Raw genomic sequence first — 26,864 nt, forward strand, 5'->3', positions numbered from 1 at the left:
AGGGGCGGCTTTCTGTAGTTCGCCTCGGGCGGCGAAAGGGGCAGATTCGCCCCTGCCTTGACCCAACATATTTATTATAACTCACACCAGTTGGTGATTGTCGGTGAGCACAAGCTTCGTCGCCCCTTGATGCTGCGGCTGCAGTGACACGTACACAGTATCTGTCACGGTGGCACACCACTCACACCTGGCTTGGCTCCACCATCCTCTCCGCACCACGAGTGAGGGCAGGGTCTGGGCGCCCCTCTCTGGCATCCTTTGATCCGCTGCTCCTTTATACACAGCTCCAGTGCCAGCCAGCATCTGGCCAGTAGTCAGCAGTTCAGCATGTCCTGATGCTGATGCTGAACTGTGATGCTGGCCCCATAAGGGAAAAGTACCAAAAAGGCCTCCCATTGATTTCAATGGGTAGCGCACGTATGCCGGCTCCCATTCAAGTCAATGGGAGCTGCTTTTTACGCGCTTATTCTGAACGTGCTTTTACGTTCAGAATGAGCGCAGCGTAACTCCGTGTGAAGGCTCCCTTATACTGGAAATTCACAACAGATCTTAACTGCTGCAGATCTCCATCCTAGAACCCGGATCTGCTGCAAATACAATATTACCACCAGACTATAACCACATATCCAAATAACCATATGTGAGAAGGACTTTATTAAAAAAAAAAAAAAATAAACACGATAGAAGAAATCTTTAATTTTTTAACATTCGAGTCCATGTAGAAGGAGGGTCATTGTTCATTTAAAGGCACTATAATTAAAAGGGGCACACAAGGGTATTATTCATTTCTAGAGGGATTTTAGTTTACACTAGGTTCACACTAGCGTTCACCTGTCCGTTCTGAGCTCTCCGTCTTCTGCATGCCAGAAGTTGGAAAGCTCAGAGCGGGTCCGGCCGTGAGCGGCGGTGAGCGTTTTAGGCTCTCCGCCGCGAAACTGGATTTTTTTTATCCAGACACAGAGTACTGCATGTCCAACTCTGTGTCCGGATTATAAAACCCGGTTTTGCGGCGGAGAGCATAAAACGCTCACCGCCACTCACGGCCAGACATCTCTCTAACCCATTCAAATGAATGGGTGAGAGAGACTCCTGCAGGTTTCCGTCTCCTGCATCTGTTTTAGGCAGGAAACGGAAACCTGAACTACGGAGACCGGGCCGCAGATGTGAACGAGCCCCTTACACATTTTTTTATTGGGAGTAGTAGCAAGATGGAGACTTTGTGTAGGTGAGGACAATATGGGCCGGGTGCCTCGGAAATTGAGGAGCCAAAGATGTCTGTGCTGAAAACTTTACAGAGACAGTGGTCATGGCGGTCCAGATGGGTGAGATGAGAAATGGGAACGATCAGTCAGAGACGTCACCTGTAAGTCAGAACATTGTTCTTGTACTGTATGTACCTGGACATTACTGACCTGTGTATATACCACTATACGGCCATTGTATTACATTAATATCAGTATACCAATGGTGGCCCATTAGACGTGTTTGTTTCCCCTGTGCTGAACCCCCAGCTATTCCTCTGAAAGAAGTGATAATATTGGTAGTGATAATTGTAAGAGTGTAATGAGTGTACAGCCCCAGGTTCTCTGTGCACCGCCCTGTGACTCCCCTAAGCCCACATCTCCTGACCACAGGTCCATGGCTGTGATGTACAGGACAGTAATGAGTGAGGAAACCCTGCGAGCTGTCCCTGAGCTCAGGAAATTGTGCAAGGCTCCAGTGCGGCCAGGGGAAACTACAAGTCCCGTGATGCACCGGGAGCTCCGCCAGGCAGCCTGCACTAGGCCAGCTCACACAGCGCTACCAGCCGGGGCAACAGGCGCAGGGCTCGGGTGCACGGGGGCACAGTCGTGGCTGGGCAAGTGACCGAGTGAAGCACCGCGGCTGCCCGGGCGGAGGAGCTGCATCTCCCGGAGACACGTCCGGCACACGCCGCCTCCAGTATGGAAGATCACAGGTATCAGGAACCTGTTATGTAGTGGCCCCGGGGCTACCAGCTGCCGGCTAAATAGTGGCCCCTGGGCTATGAGCAGCCCGTTATATGGTGGCCTCAGAGGCTATCAGCAGCCTGTTATATACTGGCCACAGGACTATCAGCCTCCTGTTATATACTGGCCACAGGACTATCAGCTATCTGTAATATACTGGCCACAGGACTATCAGCCTCCTGTTATATACTGGCCACAGGACTATCAGCCTCCTGTTATATACTGGCCACAGAACTATCAGCTATCTGTTATATACTGGCCACAGGACTATCAGCTATCTGTTATATACTGGCCACAGGACTATCATCCTCCTGTTATATACTGGCCACAGGACTATCATCCTCCTGTTATATACTGGCCACAGGACTATCAGCCTCCTGTTATATACTGGCCACAGGACTATCAGCTATCTGTAATATACTGGCCACAGGACTATCAGCCTCCTGTTATATACTGGCCACAGAACTATCAGCTATCTGTTATATACTGGCCACAGGACTATCAGCTATCTGTTATATACTGGCCACAGGACTATCATCCTCCTGTTATATACTGGCCACAGGACTATCAGCCTCCTGTTATATACTGGCCACAGGACTATCAGCAGCCTGTTATATACTGGCCACAGGACTATCATCCTCCTGTTATATACTGGCCACAGGACTATCATCCTCCTGTTATATACTGGCCACAGGACTATCAGCCTCCTGTTATATACTGGCCACAGGACTATCAGCCTCCTGTTATATACTGGCCACAGGACTATGAGCCTCCTGCTATATACTGGCCACAGGACTATCAGCCTCCTGCTATATACTGGCCACAGGACTATCAGCCTCCTGTTATATACTGGCCACAGGACTATCAGCCTCCTGTTATATACTGGCCACAGGACTATCAGCTATCTGTTATATACTGGCCACAGGACTATCAGCCTCCTGTTATATACTGGCCACAGGACTATCAGCTGCCTGTTATATACTGGCCACAGGACTATCAGCTGCCTGTTATATACTGGCCACAGGACTATCAGCTGCCTGTTATATACTGGCCACAGAGGCTATCAGCTATCTGTTATATACTGGCCACAGGACTATCAGCCTCCTGTTATATACTGGCCACAGGACTATCAGCAGCCTGTTATATACTGGCCACAGGACTATCAGCCTCCTGTTATATACTGGCCACAGGACTATCAGCCTCCTTTTATATACTGGCCACAGGACTATCAGCAGCCTGTTATATACTGGCCACAGGACTATCAGCAGCCTGTTATATACTGGCCACAGGACTATCAGCTGCCTGTTATATACATGCCACAGGACTATCAGCAGCCTGTTATATACTGGCCACAGGACTATCAGCAGCCTGTTATATACATGCCACAGGACTATCAGCTATCTGTTATATACTGACCACAGGACTATCAGCCTCCTGTTATATACTGACCACAGGACTATCAGCCTCCTGTTATATACTGGCCACAGGACTATCATCCTCCTGTTATATACTGGCCACAGGACTATCAGCTATCTGTTATATACTGGCCACAGGACTATCAGCCTCCTGTTATATACTGACCACAGGACTATCAGCCTCCTGTTATATACTGGCCACAGGACTATCAGCTGCCTGTTATATACTGGCCACAGGACTATCAGCCTCCTGTTATATACTAGCCCCAGAGGATATCAGCCTCCTGTTATATACTGGCCACAGGACTATCAGCCTCCTGTTATATACTGGCCCCTAGGCTTTCAGCAGCCTGGTTTTTAGTGGCCCATGGGCCATCAGGTGCCTGGTAAATAGTATATAGTGTCTGTGGGGCTGTCAGCCTCCTATTATATGGTGTGCCCGGGGATATCAGAAGCCTGGTATATAATGGCCACAGGGCAGTCACCAGTATGTTGTATAGTGGCCCTGGGCTATCATCTGTCTGTTATGTAATGGCCTTAGGGCTGCCAGCAGTGTGTTATATATTGGCCCTAGGGCTGTCAGTCTTCAGTTAATATGGTGGCCTCTGGGCTATCATCCTTCTTTTATATGGCCCTGCAGGGCATTCACCAGCATGTTGTATAGTGGCCCTGCCTGGTATGTAGTGACCCATATGGTGCCCTATATAATCACCACATGATGTCATATACAGGGGATGATGTGGCTACCAGATCTTTAGTCGGGCTATATTTTCACCTGTCTCCTCTGCAGCGCGTCCAACCATCAGGTCTAATATAAATGCCCGCCTTGATATTGTAGTATAAGACTCCTAACGCTCCTGTTCCACTTCCACAGGCCTATCGTCCCAACAAGCAGCGATGCCAGCGAACTGCCCCTGCCTAACCTGCAGCCTCGGCACCAGGAGCTCATCCCTACACCGTTTGGTCCAGTAAGTGCGCTACAGCTGGACTGAATGTACCTATAGCCTTAGGCCTTACTCACACGCCAGGTGACGGCCATTTTGGTGCCCTGGGTGCACCAATCCGAATATTTGCATACGGATTAGAAGATTTTTTCAGCACTTTGACACAAGAAAGCAATGTACAGTAATAATGTGAATAGCGGCTCCTACATCTAAGTGCTTTATATCTGTTCTGGTGGTAACTTTTCTCCCTGGAGGATCCACTAACAGCCGAAGATCGATCCATAATGGATTACTGGGATTGGAATGGCCCCTGTTTCTGGGTGGGGGGCGATGTGATAATAGAGCATAGAATAGGTGCTGACATTAAATCTTAGCGGGTGCGTGCTGCTATTCCCGTATGCTGGGGACCCAAGAAGGGAAGTAGGAATAAGGAAGTGAAATTCTCCTCTTTCCTGTTATTGCTTTGTCTTCAGTCATGTAATATTTAATATTAGGTATTGCATTAATACAACCCCCAGGGCGCACATGTTATAGAAGTGTATGGGGGCTGATGTATATGGAGGTTCATCAGATACCAATGTATATATTGCTTCCTTACCATGTTTGACACTGCACCATTGGTCATATTGCGCATTATGTTCACGATCATGAGGTTTTCCTAGAGGACATATATCCGTAAGGTGGGGTACATGTAGCTATAAGGCTGAGGACCCACATTGCGGAAATGCAGGGGGGTTTTTTGCAGATTTTGCTGCAGTTTTTCAAGCCAAGGCCAGGAGTTGGTTGAGCAGCAAGGAGAACTAGAACAGCTTCCTTTATATTTCCCATTGCTTTTGTAGGTTTGGCTCAAAAAAAAAAAAGCAGCAAAATCTGCCACAAAAAAAGCAGCTTTTCTGCAACGTGGGGCATTAGCCTATCTGTCTTCATACTTTACCAGTAGAGATGAGCGAACAGTGAAATATTCGAGATTCGATATTCGTTTCGAGTAGAGCCTCAATATTCGACCACTCGATCGAATATCAAATCCCATTATAGTCTATGGGAAAAAATGCTCGTTCAGGGGAAATCACTATTTGCCTAAAGGAGAGTCACCAAGTCCACGAATAGCAGGAGGAAAGTTTTTAGGAGGAGTGAAGTGCAGTTAAAGCACACGGACCCCATTATAGTCTATGGGGTCCGTGCGCTTTAACTGCACAGTGCTTGCAGTTGCGCTGATAAAAAGTAAGCTCCCTCGTAACTGCAAGCTTCCAGCTCTCCCGACTAGCAAAGACGAGCCTGCGGCAACTCAACGCTGGTTCTGCCGAAGGCTCGTCTGTGAGTCTAAGATCGGACCACAATGGAGACTGCTCTGGTCTGATCTTAGACTCCGCCTTCTCACAGACGAGCCTCTGGCAGAACCAGCATTGATTGGCCGAATGCTGTACACTGGCCAATCAACGCTGGTCAATTCATTCCTATGAGGAAAAAGTCAGCTCCCTCGTAACAGCAAGCTGCCAGCTCTCCCGACTAGCAAGGACGAGCCTGCTGCAGAACCAGCATTGATTGGCCGAATGCTATAGCATTCGGCCAATCAACTCTGGCTCTGAATCGAATATTTACTGCGAATAGCTAGTAGTATTCAATCGAGTACAAATATTTCGAATACCGTAGTATTCTATCAAATACCTACTCGATCCAATACAACTCGCTCATCTCTATTTACCAGCAGCTTTGGGGCATAATAGTAATTTGGCCAGTCCAGTGCAAGCACAGCGGCAGGCAGCAGGGTCTCCTGTATGTAGGCGTGCACTGGATACATCTAGCTATAGTTTGGTTCCTCTGCAGAAGTGGGGAGAGTCAGGGGCGGCTGAGGAAGTGGTCATGTGGTTAATGGGGCTCTATCACTGGAAAAAGTCATGTTTAACTAATCACATCCTTGCATAGGCTTTAGAAAGACTATCCCACACCGACCTTTAGTATGTAGATTGCCTCAGTGGTGTCTGAATAAGTCCGTTTTTATTCATATGCTAATTAGACTGGTGGACAGGGCAGGGATTGGGTGAAATGTAAACTTTATTCACGACTTTGTGTATATGTTGTGTGTTTGGTGCGACTTTTTTTTGGCGCTGTGACCTGGACAATGGTAAATGCCTGGGTCACAGCGCCAATAAACTTCCTGGTTATGTTTAGAGGTGTATTACATAAGGATACCCCACTAGTAAGGCTCAGGGGGGGAATTATATTATACCTGTATGTGACAATCAGACAGCAAAAGTATAGTATGCTCTCTGATTGGCAGGAGAAGGGTTAATAGGGACAGAAGAGTCCCTGCCACCCCCCTCCTGGTGTCACATACAAGTTAGCACAGATAATTTTGATCATTTATTATCACTGTGCACGCTGCAGCTGCACCTCCCCCCTCCCCTTCTGCTACAGTTCACTAATGCTTCCGAGACCGATGAGATTCTCATCTTTAAAATGAATTTTAAAGCATCAGGATATGTTCAGGCAGTCCAGAGATATCGGCATTAGTAGGGAGGACGTATTAGCTACTGAAGTGCCACCCTGGTAGACGTAGAGCTGACGTCCTCGGCAGGGAAAGGGTTAAGATAGGTTACCAGTGCCTATTTTGTATGGGCCTGACCCCAGGAGCCCGTCCTCTAATCAGACTTATGAGGAGATCATAGCACTTGATCATGAATGTTTTTCCACTAGAGGGCGCTATTTATTCACAGACTTATCAGAAGAAAGTATGGAGATGTCAAGAGGAAAACTTTATAAAAGTGGCACCGTAAGTGCAAAGAGCTTCAGAGTATTTCAGCTGACATTTGACCACTTGTCACTGATCTGTGGGGGTCTCGGCGGCCGGGCCCCTGCCACTCACACTTTTATGACCCATCTAATCGGTGTCCTATAAAAGGGATAATTTCCAGTGATAGAATCCACAGAAATACACAACTCACTTTGCATGGCCTAAGGAAGGGGCTACACGACATCTTTGACTGCGACTCCTGTTGTTGTCGCCTTGTGACTCCTTTACTATTGTACATGAATGGTCTGTTGTTGTGACCCCCAAGGGCTCTGCAACTTCTAGTCACCAAAAAAATCCATCTTTTTGCTCTGAGGTACTGTTGCAGTGCGTCTCTATTCCCTTACATTGTTGACGGATGTACAGATTGACGTGGCGACCTTTGGGCGAAGTCACCGAGTAGCCCTAGCCAAGGGGCGGTTCAGATTTAGGTTTCTACTTCCCCTTTAAAGAACTTCTGTTAAGTATTTCATTACCTACAGACAGATGTATTACATTTCTATGACGTTAGATGGACAAACATGAGTCTCTTATAGAAGTGTGTGGTCAGTTTGACCTCCTTGCTATACCATGGCCATCCACATCTTGCAATACCTTACACAGTTCTTTGATATACAGAATGGTTATTTGGGTATTTCCAATGAATTGCATTACATATGAAGATATCTGATGGTATACATAGCATAAATAACAAGGTTTTTACTTCTATTTTAATAGATCAAGCCTTGGTCAGAGCTTCCATGGCCGATAAAAACCTACTTCTGCCTGGCCATCATCTCACTCCTATGTGTCCTTGGGTTAACCATCTCTAACCTTGTGCAGCAAAGTAATGAAGATTCGACCGTGTCTCTTATACAACTCATAGGAGTCGGTAAGTGCCCAAGTAGCACCGCCACACAGAGCCAGGAGACAGATAATCATATAAAGGGGTTCTCTGGCCTATCCACAGGAAAAGTCATTAGTGTGTGATCTGTGGGGGGGGTCTATTATTTGGGCCCTGCACAGATCAGCTGTTCCACAAGCCTCTGGCTGCCAGAAGCTACTGTAGTTGACAGGTAATGGTGGCAGCTGGCTCCTGTTCAAGTACTACAACCAGAGCTGCGGCCCCATCCACATGGCAGTGGTGCTGGAGTACCGCAGGTCTGCTTCTTCTTATTATTATTTATATATATATATATAGCACCATTAATTACATGATTTTACATTATTATATTCATATTACTTTATATTAATTCCATGGTGCTGTACATTATTATATTAATTCCACGGTGCTGTACATTATTATATTAATTCCATGGTGCGGTACATTATTATATTAATTCCATGGTGCGGTACATTATTATATTAATTCCATGGTGCTTTACATTATTATATTAATTCCATGGTGCTGTACATTATTATATTAATTCCATGGTGCTGGACATTATTATATTAATTCCACGGTGCTGTACATTATTATATTAATTCCGTGGTGCTGTACATTATTATATTAACCCCATGGTGCTGTACATTATTAGATTCATTCCATGGTGCTGTACATTATTATATTCCATTGTGCTGTACATTTGAGGGTTTACATACAGTACATAAAATATATAAAACAAATATAATACTAACAGTGACCGACTGGCACAGTGGCATACAGTCTACAGCAGGGGTGCTCACACTTTGTCAGCATGTGAGCTACTTTATTATATGACCAAGTCGAAAGATCTACCCACGTCTTGTGGGCGGGGCCGGGGCGGGCCTGTGGGCGGGAACAGGCATGTCTGTGGGCGGGGCCGGGCGGAGCGTGAGAGCAGGAGACAGCGGCGTTCTGTGGCCGCCCAGGGATCCCCGCTGTCTGCTTGCTCACAGCGCAGGCTGAGAGTTATCTCTGGACACTGGCAGGCTGGGGCTGCTGCTGCCCCGCCTGCCAGTGTCCGTAGATGACTCTCAGCCTGCGCTGTGAACAAGCAGACAGCGGGGATCCCTGGCTGCATCCCGTGATCGACCCATACGTCCATTGCAATCGACCGGTAGATCGCGATCGACGTATTGGGCACCCCTGGTCTACAGGTTTACAGTCTACTTGAATAGCTTCTAGCAGGCTCCTGATCGGTGCGGGTGTCTGACTATCACAGATTATATACTGATAACCTATCACTAGGAGCTGGAAAAACCCTTTAATGCTTATATATCCATACATAACAATATATTGCCCTGTATACATTTGCTTTCTTGAATGGCAGATTTTGAGACTTTAATGCAAAGATACTAGATGGCCGTATCAGTCCCCACAATGGCCTAACAGGTGCTTCAAGTTGTACAGAGCACTGCAGATCTAAGAACTGCAATAAAAGCCTAATTCCAATTCAACATAAAAGTAAGGGGTGTGTTTTGTTAGCCCAATATCCTATTTTGCTAGTTATTACACATTTAAAGGGGTGGTCCAGGAATTTTTAATTTAAGACCATAAATTTCTGAGTGAGGATTGTGGGAGGGGGCTGAGACAGCCCCACATGGATCGTAGGGCTGCTGACAACCCCTGTGCTATACAGTGCACAGAGCTGGAAACACTTGGCTCCGCTCCCTGTGCAGTGACCAAGCACCAGTACCTACAGGTCAGCTCTCTTTGTAGCTCAGGATTATAGGCTGCCGGGTTCTGTCTTGGTCCAATGATGTCACGCTGTGCAGAAAAGATGAGTAATCGGGCAGACGCTGCTCTGCTTATTAGAAGTCCATAAAGATAAGATAAGATATTCCTTTAATAGTCCCACAATGGGGAAATTTCAGTGATACAGTTTCATAGATGGTACAGTAGTATATAACAAGAGAGAAACACATACAAGCTCATGGCAGATAGAGAAATCCTAGGAATCATAAATGAGTTTATAAAGAATTACACATTGTGTATCCTATTGGACAGCTACTCAGGACAGCGTAGGAATACCTGGGTGATGATCATGCTTCTTGCACGACCAAGATGTCCATGTTTTTGTGCACAATGGTATACCACACGGTAATAATGCTTTCTTATTGCCCCTACACTGTAATAGCGCCCCCTACTCCCTAAGTACCTTCCATACAGCAAGTGCTTCCCATGACTGTAGAGTTGGCAGGACAAAACGACAACTCTGACTCTTCTATTATGCCACAGTTCAGCTCCGACTCCTTTTATAGATGGCTGACAGATGCAGTGAAGATCCTCTAATCATTAAAAAAAAAGCCTGGGATTCCTATGAGAGTAAATATATAACAGACTACACATCTAATTATATAATATTAATAATTCGGTAATATAATTAATCATCATTTTATCCTGACCCTGGAGTCTCTGACTCCACAGCCAAAGAGATCCTGCTAGCCTGTGCTCTAGTACCCTGCTCTGCCATAGCAGTCCACTCTATCCATGCCATAAGGACTCGGACACAGTTATCAGTTCGGGATCACCATAAATGTACCAACACACAATCTGGTGCATCAGTAAACAGGAGCTGATCTGTATTTGCCTCACTAGTGCCAGTGTACACAAATGGTACATTTTGGCGCAATAGGTGACCACTGTCAGCAGGACGTTTCATCACTGCCTGTTGCAATAATGGAATTCTGCTGCTGAGATGATCTTGTTTGTGCAAGAAACCAAAAATGTCTATGTATTGTCCTAGTGCCTATAGAGGGCAGCACCTCCGCTATTTCTATTGATATACTGCCGTACTGTGCGAGGGCTATTAAAGAGCCCCCAGGGCAAATCTGGAATCCAGAATTCTGAAATATACAATACAGCAAGTCAGACAAGCTGTCAGATGCCCTAAAGAGTTTAAGAGAGAACATCTTATCGGTTTATGGATCATATATCATGTATCGCTATGTCATAAACCGTGTAAGTGGGGCGGGGGGGGGAGCTCCTATCTAGGAAGGGGAGGGGGGATCAAAATGGTAAGAAGGTTTCAGCCAAGATATCTTTGTTTTTATGGTTATATGGTAGCATTTATTAGCAGACAGCTATTGCCTCTCTACATGGCAGATCAGGCTACTAGTTGGCATGGTTGTGGCAGAGGTGAAGGATTAGGGAGGACTTTGGTAATTTGGGGATTACGATATTGTCACTTGTATGTATATGGGGCTTTGAATAATAATAAAGTTAAAACCAAATATTCTTAATCTTTTTGTTAGTGTTCTGTATTTATTACGTGACTCGGGGCATCCTGCAGGAAAACCGCCAGGAACTCATTGTCTTTGTGCTCTCCATCTTATTGGAAATGATCCGCTCGATTGTCAACTTCAGTGTACTCTCTAAAGATGCCAAACCTGATATACAGGTGAGTCTTTTCTTCTATTCCACCCAACACCATGAAACATTGTAACTTTGCTTATCTACATGGCATTGGTGTTATTATATACAGTGTATATTGGGCTTGCCATGCTATATATCTTACAGAGGCTCTTATATCATCTCTGCCAACTCCAGATTAATAGGCTTTGCTCCACTGATTCTGGCGCAGCTGGAATTTTTTCTATCCCCCCCAAGTGTTCCTGAGCAATTAATGCTGTTAGTTTTGGTGCTTTTCTGTTTAGGCTCTGCACTAAGGTGGGCGGTATCAGGCAGGAGCAGACAAGGTGTGTTACTCTGAGCTCTGACATTGGCTGCTTCTGATTGGAGCTCTGAATCACGCCCCCTATTCTTCTTCTGTCTGACACCGCCCTTCAGACAGAGCCTAAATAGTAAATCGGGTACCAAAACGTGCTGTGGTGATTGCTCAGGAATGGTGGGGGCTAGAGAAAAAATCCCAACTGTGCTGGAATCAGTGGAGCAGAGGCTATTAAATGATGCTAAAACTGGAATGTCTGAAGAGGTTGAAAGGTTTTTACCAATTTACTCTGAAGTGAACATTATATTCTTCAGGATCTCCAATCTTCTGTTACTGTAACCAAGAACAGTGGTAGGGGGTGGTGAGTTCTTGGTGACAACTCCTAGACACATTTTTGGGTGAAATTTAAGGCAGTGGTAGAAGCGAACAGCCATCAGAGGAGACAAGTGTCAACCAAGTTTTATAGAAAGAGGTAGGATTTCACCCCTTGTTCTAAGCCATGGTGAACGTCAACCTCAGCTGAGTCTATAAAATTTGGCATGTTTACAGAAAGATCAGTCCTATATATGTGGTCAACTTAAAGGGTCTGCGTCACCCAAAAAAGACCTATTTTTTTGTAATCCGAGTTTTTACTAGACACATGCTTTTAAGAATTTTTGATATTTTTTTTTCAATTTACTGTATCATACAATATTTTATAAGAAAGTACTAAACCTGCAGTTTTCACTGAGCGTTTCGATGTTAGCACTATCCAGAGTAACGGTATGTGGGGGTGAAGACCCCAAAAATGAGGTAGTATAGTCCTATTCCAAATTGGTGATGGTGGGAAGGAGGGCGGATTACAACAAAATGTGTTTCCGGTTTAATATGCTTTACCCTGGTGACAGATTCCCCTTAAAGTTGTGTCATAGTTGTCATTACTTCTGATACCCCTCCATGTTCATTGTCGTTCTTATTTTTCTCTACACAGCCTCGGTTTATAGTAATCCTGCTGGTCGGTCTCTTCCACGTGGTCTGTGCCCTTAGTCTTGTGTTGGGGCAAAATATGATGGCGTTCCGGGTAGGAGGTGCCCTAGAGAGTCTCCAGCTGCAGTACAACATGCTGAGCCTTTGCTTCTCATTGCTTACCTTCGATCTGCAGGCACAGGTACAGGATTTACCATCCATGTTATACCTTAGCCTATTCATGGCTGCATCACCTTTTCCATTTTACAATTATATTTAGTGCTACACATATAGAGATGCTGGTAACGTGTGTTATATTTATAAACATACGGTTATAGTGGTGTTATATCCCACCACTAGTGCTGTGACCTCCATCATTGTGAGGATTAGTGGGCTCCTGGCAATCCTCTACAAGGATCAGTAAGCGTTGGCGTATCTCGGATGCGCACATTGGTAGGAAGACGCTTTTGAAGGTGTTTATTACAAACTACCTCCCTGGAACTATATTTTAGTTCTTCTGATGTTGACATATTGTCCTCAGGGGGACATCTGAGGATATAAATCTGTTGATTTTGCTTTTGAGCCTCTTTCCAAACCAGTTTTTCAATAACAGAGGGAGGGTCTGTGTTTCGTGTCATGTGCGTGTCATGCAACGGCTGGTTCTTATTATCATATGAACAAGCCTGAACTCTATATCACCAGATGGCTGCTCAGTGGTAATACACAGTGTGGAAGTCTATGTAATGATGTTCCCCCAGTGAACAGACTGACAGTGGACCAAGGTCCCCCTAAACCCTCTTTGTGAATGGAGCGCCAGTGTACTTTCGTGACTGCTATAGGACTGACAGGGCCGTAATCTCTGGCAGTGCCCCCAGCAGCCCCATAGAAGTGTACGGAGCGCTGGTCAGACAAGCACACTGGTGCTCCATAAACATGGATACTTTATGGGGGCTGTCAGTTCCCCATCCTCCTAATCGCTGGGGTACCTTATGGTTGGGCTCCAGCAATCAGACACTTAGAGAATAAGTGTCCATAACAGCACAACCCCTTTAAGGGAATGGCTAACAATACACAGTCCCTAAGCAGGCCCTTGTGAACCTCACTGTGAACTGTGTCACGAAAACCCATATGACACCTGTTCACACCTTCAGCTCCTCTAACAACCTGACAGGTGATCATGGCTTCTGGCTAAATCTTTAGCTAACTCTGCATTCTTCTATGTAATAATCCAGCCTTGTGGGGCGCACAGGGTCGCAGACAAGCCTTGGGTGTGTAATATGTTTGTGCGCATCGCCCAAGAATGCATTAGATTAACATTTTCTAAGAATACGCCATATTTCCGATTATTTGCAGTTTCTAGTGAAAACCAGTCCTACCAATAGGTCCTCTGTTGTCATGATCTAAGTAGATTTCAGAGGGTGTAGGTATAGGAAGTGGTGTGTGTAGTTCTACCTGGTGCCTGTAGGGGGCACATAAAGGGACACCAGGATTATAGACATCATCTTTGAATCCGGAAGCTCAAAAAGGGTTTTGTGATCCCAAAATCAAATTTTCCTACTGATGACCTATATGATCTGTCAGGGGGCCGTCACGTAGACCCCACATAGATCTGCTGCTAGTGGACAGGGAGCGCGTGCAGCAATGCTCCAATTCAAGTAATAGTGGCGGCCATGGTGGTGGTTCATGGATCCGGGTGCCAGACCCTAACAAATCACATGCGAATAACTTATCCGATGGATAGGTCATCAGTATGAAAATCTGATTTGGGACCGAAAAACCCCTTTAAGTTCCAACTTTATTCCTTCACCCAGCTCTCCCATACTATCCAGGCCTTTTGGTGTCGGAGCTGGAGTTGGGGGGGGGGTTGTTGTTTTGGATGGATTTGGAGTTGGGGGAAAAAAGATACTAATTGTGTGTTCAAATAAAATGATTAATTATTAAATGTTATATTATACAATTATTAATATTGCAGCATTAATTACATAAAGTCACATCTTACTGAGATTTTTAGAAATGTTCTATCGATCGTTTCTTCTTGGGCTTTCTTCCTTGTCTTGGCCATATGATGAAGGTTCTAACTCTGATGTTGTCTAAGGGTCTCGTTTGGTCTCTCTTTGTGGTCCGTTTATCTCTTGACTTACTGTCATGATCCCTGGGATGGATTCCTAAAGTTCAGCGTATTATGTCCTGATCTTGATGATGTCGGTGACAGCGGAGGATTCGCCATATTCATGACTGAGCGCATTCTCTGCTAGGCTATGTGCACCTTGGCAGAAATCTACACCAGCTTATAGCGAGCATTTCTGTAGTCATTCATGCCCCAAAATGGTATAATCGACAGCTCATTAGGCGATTATTAGGCAATCTCAACCAATTTCTCAAAGGTGGAATTATAACGCTACCTGTGACTATTACTGGCGCAAGTGGTGGTTAAAAAAAACAAAAAAAACCCCACAAAAACACCCAAATAGTGGCTTAGTAAATCTCCCCCACTGTCTTCTCTTTGTCTTGGTCTTGCTTGTCTCCTCCTCACTGCGCACTGGACCCATCGTTTCCATAGTCCTGTAAGAAGCGCTAGATGTTCTGTCCGCCATTATTCAGTGTTATTGGCATCAGCACAGTTCTGTCTCATGGGTGCGGCCAACTCTAGACCCAATTTACATCCTCTGACCTTTACTTGAGGTTTCACACACACTTGCTGGGCATTGTCAACTCTTGTTGTGCGATCAAAGATCTCCATGGTGCCCAAAAACTCCTGAAGTGGCATTGGGTGAATTTTATTTTCCCAAAAAATTGTGCACTAGTGGGTTTTTTTCCAACTAGAAATGACATTGGCAGCAACCTCAGGGTTGGAATGTGACTGCATTCACTTACTTTGGCGTAGGAATCGCAGGACAACATGGCGATACTTGGTTGCGTGGTCACAGTCGCTGCCTTAGGCAACTGGTACAGTTCTTTCTCATTTCACGTCACTTTGGCCAGGATTGATTATCGGGAAGTATTTCTGCTTTTCTGTAGACGAGAATTTGTCAGAACCAGCCATTTATGATGGCGTCGGAGTCGGACTTGGCTGTGGACAGAGGAGTTGGAGTGCCTGGTTTGGCTTAGTAGCTTAGTAGTAATCCATCCTAAAATCTATTCTAATGCTGTCGTCATGTATAATACTATAACAACCAACTGGAAAGCAATAGATGTGATGCTATGGATTCTAGGATTCCTTGCAGAACAGTAACTGCGGCCATTTTAGTTGTCACCTAAAAAACTACTGATCCTTCTGAGTAAATTTAGTAACATTTATGGCAAATGCTCTTAAAGTCTGACACTTGGCATCATCGCTCCTATAAATGTAATCCATATTCCGGGCACATTTGGGCGCTCTTCCTTAGTAATTCTGCGTTTTTTCTACTTTGCACGCTTACATTACCTATCATCAGGCTTCCATTATATTACATTACTATTAATAAGAAAAGTTTATCAACCTCCATCGGACATCAGATATGTGATGGTGTTTATGGCCGCTGCCGTTGAATTGAAGACCTCTGGGGTACCGTAAAATGGCGGAGGTTCTACGAATGCCTATTTTTAGGACAAAGTAAGTTAGACTAACACCATTACTGAGATTCTGCCCTGGGCTCGGTGTCAGAGAGGAACAGATTAGTTGGGCAGAAATGGAAAGAAATAGCTGAAAATTGACTCTGCGGCTTCCTACGAGGTTTAATGGGATAATGTGCTTTGCCGTCTTATCAATAATTCAGCCATATTTGTGTAGTTTTCATGTTTCGGCAGTTTCGTGCTGCAGTTTTTGACACCTTCCAGTGAATATTGGACAGATCACAGTATATTATCTATTACACATATTCCAAGATTACAGTCTCTGCCAGAAAACCTCCATTGCACCTATATCCCTTTAAGGTGGACCACTTTTTTTTGTGGTTTTAAGCAATATTTACAGGAATCGTAATCGAGTATTAATGTTTTGTGGTTTTCTTGGCATTAGGACGCTGCCGTCTTTCCAGAACTCAATACAAGACCTTTTAGAGGCCGCCATGTTGCGGTTTTGACTAAAAGCTATAAGGGTCAATGGAGTTCACATGATTTCTGTCAAAGCAGTTCCTCATGACTAAAAATTGAACATTGAGTTAGTCCGCAAAATGGCTGCCCGTAGTAAGCGAATAGCTTGGACACGGGATGTTAGGGCCACTTTTCTGAGAGCTGGATTGTGGTCGCTAGTCACCATGGCAAACAAGCGGAGCACGACATTGAGTTGTCATTTGACATATTATATATGATATTATGCCTATGAACTAGAGCCTGAGGTAACCTATAAGCAGTCTCTCCCAGATAGCCATCAGCCCTGTATTAATTAGGCCTCAGCGATAGAAACATTCATGTGACTAAAGCTGGTCAATGTCCGCCGCAGAACATGGCTTCCCTGTATGTAATACTTGGGCACATAGATGCCAATGTTGAGGGACAGTAAAAATCCTGTAATGATGAAAAGTGTGTTAGTCGTACAAGTGCCATAATGTGAGACGCTGCTATGGGCTTCTGTTTTTCCTTTTTCAGCTCTGCCTTACAGTCCTGGTCTTGTTTTCCGGCTTGTATGCAATCTCTACAACTCACACCATCATCCTTGTCATCGGCTTAGTCTGGGCCTTCCTAAAAGTCACTATCGGTATCCTGGCGGTAAGTATGTATAATGCTGGCAACCTGGCATGAAACACCTACGTATATTAACCCTAAAAATGGCTTATACGGTAACCGTTATGCAATGGCGGACATAGTACCCCCATTAATTTCGCATGTGTAACTTAATGGCGCCCACAGTGACCCCACATGTAAAATAATGGCCCCCACAATACCCCTACATGTAAAATATGAGCCCCCATAAGTAACATAATGGCACCCACAGTACCCCCACATGTAACATAATAGCTCCATGTAACAAAATGGCCCCCACAGTGCCCCTCATGTAACATAAAGGTAATGGCCCCCATATAGTGACCCCCAGGTGTAACATAATGCCCTCCACAGTGACCATACATGTAACATAATGGCCCCCTCAATCCCCACATGTAACATAATGGCCCCCACAATACCCCTACATGTAAAATATGAGCCCCCATAAGTAACATAATGGCACCCACAGTACCCTCACATGTAACATATTAGCTCCATGTAACATAAAGGCCCACACGTAGAATAATGGCCCCCATATAGTGACCCCAGGTGTAACATAAAGGCCCACACGTAAAATAATGGCCCCCATATAGTGACCCCAGGTGTAACATAATGCCCTCCACAGTGACCATACATGTAACATAATGGCCCCCTCAGTCCCCACATGTAACATAATGGCCCCCACAATACCCCTACATGTAAAATATGAGCCCCCATAAGTAACATAATGGCACCCACAGTACCCTCACATGTAACATAATAGCTTCATGTAACATAATGGCCCCCACAGTGCCCCTCATGTAACATAAAGGCCCACACGTAAAATAATGGCCCCCATATAGTGACTCCAGGTGTAACATAATGCCCTCCACAGTGACCATACATGTAACATAATGGCCCCCTCAGTCCCCACATGTAAAATAATGGCCCCCACAATACCCCTACGTGTAATATATGACCCCCCCCATAAGTAACATAATGGCACCCACAGTACCCTCACATGTTACATAATGGCTCCAGCATGTAACATAATGAACCCCACAGTGCCCCTCATGCAACATAAAGGCCCACACGTAAAATAATGGCCCCACCCTTAGTGATGCTTATATTACAGTATACACTACAAGTCCCCCATCCATTACAGACACTCACAGCCATCCTTACTTGAGGAGCGCGATGAGCTTCTATCCTTACTTAAGGAGCTGCTCATTGTAGTTACTGGAGTCCCGGGAGTGAGTGTAGCGTTGCATTCATCCCTCACCACTCTGCTCCATTCTTCCTCTCCGTTTTGGAGTCAGCACTTGACCCCCCAGAATACAGAGGAAGCATGGAGCAGAGTGGTGAGGGATGAATACAACTCTATACTCATTCCCGGGACTCCAGTAACTACCATGAGCAGCTCCTTAAGTAAGGATAGAAGCGCATCATGCTCCTTAAGTAAGGATGGCTGTGAGTGTCTGTAATGGATGGGGGACTTGCATGTAGTGTATCATATAATATAAATACTACCCTCACTCCGGAGCTCCAGTAACTGCAATGAGCGCCTCCCAGTAATGGCGGAAGTATTCATTACACTTCTAAGTAAGCATTGCACCCATGACCATCCATCCTGGGCAGCAGGAACCTTCCGGCAGTGCCTCATGTAATACAGACCAGCGGTTCTTAGCCACGTACCGCACGTTGAGAGCCACTGTTCTTTCAGAGAGGTTTTGACCCCTTTCATGTAGTTTTACAGTTACACAAAAAATGTCTTGCGTTCATGTATTATTGCCCATTAGGGGGCGCTGTGTCTGCTATAGGGATAGCACAATACTAACATCTATCCATCTATATTTCTTCCTTAACAGATTATAAAGGAATTGAAGCTTCTTGTGTGGATTTTTGTGCTGCAGAATCTTCCAGAAGTGGCGTATCTAGTGTATCTTCTATACAAGGTACCTTGACTTATCTGTGGCGCCTTTATGTTGGTTTGTGTGTCTTTAGCCAATGGGACGGGTGGAAAACTACAGGGTAAAAAAATGATATATCTAAAATGAGATTGTGTCCCAGAGGCCAGTCTTAATCCGTTCCTCCGCCGGTGCGAACTGCGCCTAAATTATTCAGAGGCTCCGGCCTTAATAAATCATGTGCGTTCCCAGGTTCGAAAATGGCCGACTCCCTCAGTCTTTGTGTGTGTGTTCATATACTGTATATAGATAAAGTAAAAAATGGGAGTATATTGAATGTTTTCTATCGCCCCTTCAGTATACCGAATATTTTTAAAAAATATTTTTGTAGAGGTCAAAGTTTACTTTTTATCGCACTTGAATCTGACATAGAGATGAAACAAACTGCTGTCACTGAATTAAATGGTGTCATCTTGTGAATCGCTGCCTCCGTTGTCGTGATATCACTATTTTTGTCTATGTGCAAATAACTGTTTGGCGCAACAACGCCATTGGTAAGTGACAAGGCCTTCATTGCTCCAAAGAGCTCATTTGCATTGATGTTTGCAGTGATATCCCAGCAGCGGCAGTGGCGGTGTTCACAAGGGGAAAACACCATTTGATTCGGGTAACCCTGTCCTATTATCTGCAGGGCCGGGTTGATATGCTGGATTCTGGTGATAAGTTTAGACTATAGACAATAGGCCGCTGATGCAAGGGTAGCCATAACTTAAAGGGATAGTTTTCTGCAAGAAGGCTGGGTAAGGTGGAAAAAAATTATAAAAAACAAAAGATACTCGCCCTGTCCCCAGTGCTGTAGTGTCTCCCATCATATTTTGGTCCCGCAGCTCCCCAGACTTCTTCTGGCAAAAATCCTCACATGTCTGTGACCGCAGAGGCCTAAGGAAAAGAACAGGACATCACTCATATACGTCACCTATGACGTCCTGATAGGCCTCAATGGTCACGTTTGGCGAGGATTTCCACCGGAACAAGGACCCAAGAGCAACAGGACCGGATTGCAGTGGGAGACACCAGAACATCGGGGAGAGGTGAGTATGGGGTTGGGGTTGTTGGTTTTTTTTACCTTCCACGGTCTACTTTCGGAAACGCCTGGAAATTGCCTTTCAATTTGTACCTCTGCTGGGAATTTGGAATTCTGTAACAGAAGCCCTGAGCTCCAAACCATATAAAATAGAGAGTACATCCATAAGATGGAGAAATATCTACCAAACACATGTAAATAAAGGACTTTCACCCCAGGTCCTTGAAGGGTTAATAAGAAATGATGGCTACGTGCGCGGCATATTCATTATCTTTCCCACAATGTAGTGTTTGTTAGAGAATCCTGGGCGCTGGACTTCTCCCCGTCGGTCATGTCGGAGTACAGGCCGTTCACATCTTTTGTGCTTTGCTATCAGGTGGCGATGGAATGGGGCGGCGGTGACTCCTACACACTTGAAGCTGCGGCTGTGACGGGCTCCTTCATCTCTGTGGTTATTAAGTCTGTGCTGTTTTGGTCTCTGTACCGCGTGTACCGGAGCTTCGGCCAAGGACTGAGAGAGAGAAGTAAGTGCGTTGTCTAAGTATGGACATGAGCAGGTGGGACGCCCCATAGAAGTATGAGAAGTAGATAAGGGGTGAAATGCCTCTAGGCTCCCAGCCTGCCCATGACTACTCCCAGCTCACATCTATGCATATTATATATTTATACCACTCTTTATAGTGTATTTAGAGATCATCCCCTTAAAGGGGTTTCCTTCCCCAAATTACATTTTTATACTATTGACCAATGTATAGGATGTTCTAAGTCTCTAGTGGACAGCCAGCGCTATACTAGGGATAGAAGCAGTGCTGTAATTCCCAGGATGCACCACTATGTAGTGGACAGGGCTTCTGTGCGGACCCTATTACTTATATAGGAGCGGCACCTGTCCGTACCCGGAGGCTGCTAGAACAGATGATCTGCAGGGTTCAGATAGATCACATATTGTGGATAGGTCATCAGTATGAACATTAGATGTGAGGCCAGAAAACCATGGGGCGCCCCACAGCAAAAAAAAAGCGCTGCAGGTAAAACCGTGGTGGTAATGCATCGCGGCTCTTCCTGCAGCGCTTCAGACAGTTTGCAGAGGTTTCCTCTGCTGACTTTCTGTTTCAATTATACCTATGGGGAAACCGCCAGTGTTTCCATAGGTTTAAATGACATGCTGCGATTTCCGAAACCACACCACTTTAGGAACTCGTAGCATGTCTGCTGGTTTTTACCACAAAGTGGGTATGGGATTCGCTAGAATCCCATCCACTTTGCCCTGACTGTAAAATGCCATGATTTTTCTGCAGCGTTTCCAAAATCGCTTCGTTTAGGCCCCGTGGGACCCCGGCCTTAATACCAATAGTTGCCTACACACAGTGAATGCAATAAGTCACATTCTTATATGTAACCTGGTGCCTCATTACAACGTGACAGGTCCCTTTAAAAGTATTATGTCACAATAACCAGAACCAGATAGTCATGTATTTGTTTTTAACCCTTTGCAGTGTTTTCTTCCTATGGAAGGATCGATTCCTAGAAATACTGAAGGATTATATTGGAAGACTTTCGAAAGACCTGCCAAGACGGACTGTAATCCTGTCGTTATAGAGATTGGAGGTTAAGTGCGGCGTCGCTGTGCACTTCCGAGCGTCTGTAAGAGAAGAATTCAGCTTTTTATCGCCATACTCTTGAGTATTCTTCTTCTTTCCACTGCTGCGGTGTATGGCAGCCACTTTCTGCACTTATCGTACTGGACTGTACGGGGCTGTGCCATAGATTTGATTTTATTTTTTACATACATAAAACGTAGCTCCACTTTTATGTTTTATATTTCTAATCTACATGTAACATTAGAAAAACTCCAGTTGATTTGTCTATACATAACCTAGCCAATACATGATTCTCCATATACTTACAGAACAGTACAGACAGGCTCTTCCCTGGTTCCTTTGCTTATCATATACCCTTTGCTGAATGGCCATTGGGAGATGTCGCTGTGGTACCATAGGGTCGCTCCATCTTCCAGGAGGCGAATAAGTGACGTGGGTTGTGTCACTGTCTTGGATATTCTGTGATCAAAATCTGTGAATTGGTCTGTTCATACGCACGTACATTACTGCTCTCTGGTGACTAGTACTGAGAGGATGCAGGTGGGAAAGGGACCATGGCTCAGATTCTAGACGTACTGTAGTCACCATCAAGTCTTTGCTACATCCACTCCTCATTTCCACTATGTAGCTTGCACCAGTGGCGTAACTAAGGTCTTGTGGGCCTGCTGCAAACTTTTATCCGGAACCCCGTACCCCATCCCTAGAGTGAATTCTTGATAGTGACGGTTACTAGAGATGAGCAAGTACTATTCGAAACTACCATTTCGAATAGCATGCTCCCATAGGAATGAACAGACTTTGCCGGCGTCCGGCCGCTTAACCCCCTGCGCGCCGGCCGCTTCCATTCATTCCTATGGGTGCGTGCTACACAGTGGCGCCACACACAGTATTATATGCTCCACACTGGCCCCCACACAGTATTATATGCTCCACAGTGGCCCATTAGCAATAGGTATAGCAATTGCGGAACCAGGCTTTCCCAGACCACTATCATGATGGCCCAGGGCCCCAGTCATTTCGGTTACGCCACTGGCTTGCCCATTCTATAAGGAGTTTGTCAGCAATTTTAAGGAATCAATCCTGTTGACAGACTCCTTATAGAATGTACAAGCTATATAGAGGATGGGGAGAGTTGCATAAATATAAGAGGGGTGATCAGGCAAGTTTTCATGACTGAGAAATTAACATTGTAATACCCCCTCTCCATTCAGGAACCGCTCTAAGATCTTATTGGGAGACCATTAGAGCTGTAAGTCAGAGTAGGGCGTGTGGGCCTGTGGGGTGCCCATGTAGTGCCCGAGCTCTCTGCCCTGTGAAGGGGCCACCACTTATGACTACATCACCCGGGGGCATTAAAATGTGGTTTTCTCGCTAATGCAACCAGCATTACTTCCTTTTCTTCTCAATGGGAATCGGTGGCAGACGGAAAAAAACAAAGCGTCCTGTTTGATCCCTCCACTGATTCCATAGCCAATTTGGCCACAAAACCTGTGATGTGAGCCTGTTAACCCCATTGTGTCTGAGGCTAATGGGCGAGGAAAGTCAAAGCTCTGCTTTAGTTTTCCACTATAAGAGCCAAAGGGCTGGAATTTGGAGAGAAATCTGAGGCACAAGAGTTCCCTCAAATTCCTCATACCCTTCCATTGCTCTCCTCCACCCCCTGTATAGCACTGTCAGCAGTTTTAGGGGCGCATGCTGCTGTCTGAGTCCCCGTCAAGGTCTTTATTCCTTCATGGGGTGATGGTTATTATTATGGTGAGTCCAAATAGTTTAGATCTGTGAGATAGACCCTACAAAGCGATTGCAAGCCATGTCCAAGAGTCTCAAGGAACAATGAGTTACCTGAGAGAGACTGTTTGCTAGGGGCACTTTGCCTAGCGACCCTTATCTATAAGGCTGCACTTATTAGCCTGTATGTGCCACAGATTGGGACTGACTTTTTTGGTGCCAGTCTTTATACCCCCTGCACCAATGGAGAAAACACCTCCTCATAAATCCACTGGATTGTGCGCCTGCGCCTAAATCTATGTTGGCTTGTGGTTGGCGTACATTTTAGGGGTCATTGATAAATCGGGCAGGAATGGTTGTGAACCAGAAGGGAAATAGGTCGTCAATTTTTGTGCACAAACTTAACTATTTATTGCCATGTATGCCAGAAAACTGATGTACGAGGCCTAATAAATCTGCCCCAGTGGCTCGGCCATGGAGGCCAAACCTGTTTGGGGAAATATAGGCAGCATTCACACCATGTCATCTCAGGCTGTGGTTTTTATGCGTTTTTCTGAGGTCAGGTGACCGCGTCCGCCTGGCCGGTCAGTGCACACCACCAGTAATCGTTATTCTTTGTATTGGTAGCGGACCAGAACACATGCAGTCGCCTGTAGCCATCGGAGGTAGCCTGGTGCCATACATACAGGCGTTGTGTGACCGCACTCAGGGCTCAGGACCGATTGGTTTTATATCTGTTACATTACAGAGTAATCTGCGCAGCAATGGCGGCAGCTCGGGCGCAGCCTCTGATCTATTGGATACAAGGGATATATAGTGTATTTTTCCATATAGTGAATCGTACATAGTCACTAATATATGGTCTGAGAGATTTTATATATGTTCTTTATATATATATTCGGATAGACTGGAGCACATGTGACAGAAGACGTTACATACACTCCACACAGAGGAGGCGGACATTTTTAAAGGGGTTGTCCAGGAAAAAAAACTATTTTTCCCTGGAGGCTGGGGAAAGTGAAAAATAAATAAATAAAACATACTGACGTGTCCCAGATGTCTCAGGGTTTTTCTGGTGGATGTCCCCTACCGCATGTGGCCGCTGAGGCCAGTCAGCACCCTAAGGAAAGGAATCGGGACATCAAAGGTGACATATTCGAGTAATGCCCGTGTCCTTTCCGTAGGCCGCAGTGGTCACGTGTAGCGGAGACTTCCATCACAAAAGCCTCAGGGCGCCGTGGGACCGGAAAGAAAAATAATTTTTTCCTTGACAAACAAGCAGTCAAAATGGCCACCCGTACTGGATGGAGGTGTCTTAACTTAAAGGGATTTTACAGTCTTTTTGTTTTATTTATTTTTGTTACTAAAGTCTCTGTAAATATAAGTCCATGAGATTTCATTTTCTGAAGGGTCGTTGAAAATTTTTGATTTTTGGGAAAGCTGGGTGAACATCTTTGTGGCCACCGTTACAGCTCTCACAGTATGGCTGAAGGGATGGACTGCTGTAGTACCAGGCATAGTGGTCAGGAGTCTGCTAAACCTGCTCACAGCCTCTATGAGATGGATCCTATAGGGACCAAGGGTCATTGCGTTGGTTTTATAAATGTGGACTCGCTCCTTTATGAGTAATTATATGTATGTCCTATACTAGGAAGAGACACAGACACTAATACTGAATTACCGCTGCTTATGGCAGCCAGGTGTCTGGTTTAATGATGGGACTCTCAAATGAAAAGTCACCTGTATGGTCGATTTGGGACATGGAACCATCCATGTCCAAAAACTGTATTGTAACCCTACCCATATCCACAATGAAAAGAAAAAAAAACTTGTCTACCTGCTTGGCTTCTGTACCTACTCGGCTTTACTGCGCATGCGCCAAATCTGAGGTGTATGTGCAGTGAAGCTGAGGTTTACTTTTCCGGCTTTGATGAACCGCTCAGGTGCCGGGAGTGTCAGAGATGAGACTGATCTTTCACAAAGTCATCTTAAATGAAGTATAAAGGTTTTTTTTCCCCACTGTGGGCATGGACAGGGTTACAACAGGGCCATTTGGGACTCTAAACCACTGGTCCATAAGGTATGATTTAGTCTGCCAAGTCAATGGGTTTCATTGAAAATAGTCTGAATGAAATTGGTTGCCCAGGCCTCCTCCGTTGTCTGAATGAAATTGGTTGGCCAGGCATCCTCCATTGTCTGAATGAAATTGGTTGGCCAGGCCTCCTCCATTGTCTGAATGAAATTGGTTGGCCAGGCCTCCTCCATTGTCTGAATGAAATTGGTTGGCCAGGCCTCCTCCATTGTCTGAATGAAATTGGTTGGTCAGGCCTCCTCCATTGTCTGAATGAAATTGGTTGGCCAGGCCTCCTCCATTGTCTGAATGAAATTGGTTGCCCAGGCCTTCTCCATTGTCTGAATGCCATTGGTTGGCCAGGCCTCCTCCATTGTCTGAATGAAATTGGTTGGCCAGGCCTCCTCCATTGTCTGAATGAAATTGGTTGGCCAGGCCTCCTCCATTGTCTGAATGAAATTGGTTGGCCAGGCCTCCTCCATTGTCTGAATGCCATTGGTTGCCCGGGCCTTCTCCATTGTTCTTATTTGCACTTATTTGGTCTAGTAATCTTTGTGTTTTCTGTGTTGTCTTTATTAATACAGATTTTATTAGTTTATTGCCAAAGCTTTAACAGAAACCTAATGCTTGAACTGTGATCACTTGATGTATGACATACTGGGATATATGCAGACATTTTTATACAATCTGTATGTTTTTAATAAAATTGCTGTTGTATTGCAGTGCAAGTTGTGAAAATGGATTATTTTTATTTTTTACCAACTACTCTGCAACATTTCACTGGGTGGGGGGGGGGGGTTTGGGACAGACGTCCAGGACCGCAGCGGGTCAGGTGATTGAAGCAGCACTCCATTAGCGCTGCATCTACTTCACAAGCCATGTGATGTCACATTCATCAGACACATGGCCTGATGGGAGCACAGTCTGACTCAAGTGAATGCGAGACCAAGCACACCCGCTAAAGTTTTCAACTCTGGACTGTATATAAGGTAAGTACTGAAGAGGATGCAGGGTTTGGGTGATTGCTGATCAGCCTGGGCCCCAGCATTTAGATCTCCACAGATTGTCAATTGATGACTTACCCAATGGATCCTATTGGGTTTCCAGGTTCCTATTATATCAATAATGATATAATAGGAACCTATTATATATTAGTTACATCC

The 26,864-nt window shown here is 45.2% G+C and overlaps 1 protein-coding gene across 1 annotated transcript; it reads left to right on the forward strand.

Moving 5' to 3' along the window:
• The first annotated feature begins 1,780 nt into the window (after positions 1-1,780).
• On the forward strand, positions 1,781-26,384 carry LOC142210474 (uncharacterized). Its single transcript, XM_075279638.1, has 9 exons — positions 1,781-1,957; positions 4,278-4,371; positions 7,853-8,006; positions 11,291-11,436; positions 12,677-12,853; positions 17,218-17,337; positions 19,179-19,265; positions 20,678-20,825; positions 21,798-26,384. Exons 1-9 carry the CDS (start codon positions 1,944-1,946, stop codon positions 21,827-21,829), a joined length of 972 nt encoding a protein of 323 aa, XP_075135739.1. The 5' UTR covers positions 1,781-1,943; the 3' UTR covers positions 21,830-26,384.
• Positions 26,385-26,864: the final 480 nt, after the last annotated feature.

The sequence above is a fragment of the Leptodactylus fuscus genome, chromosome 6, assembly GCF_031893055.1.
Source record: "Leptodactylus fuscus isolate aLepFus1 chromosome 6, aLepFus1.hap2, whole genome shotgun sequence".
Classification (NCBI taxonomy): domain Eukaryota; kingdom Metazoa; phylum Chordata; class Amphibia; order Anura; family Leptodactylidae; genus Leptodactylus; species Leptodactylus fuscus.

Bases quoted from the DNA above. Each gene is read 5' to 3' on its own strand.
- LOC142210474 (XM_075279638.1), top strand. The intron at 4,372-7,852 runs GTAAGTGCGCTA...CTATTTTAATAG, and splicing joins TCCCTACACCGTTTGGTCCA to ATCAAGCCTTGGTCAGAGCT. The intron at 20,826-21,797 runs GTAAGTGCGTTG...AACCCTTTGCAG, and splicing joins CCAAGGACTGAGAGAGAGAA to TGTTTTCTTCCTATGGAAGG.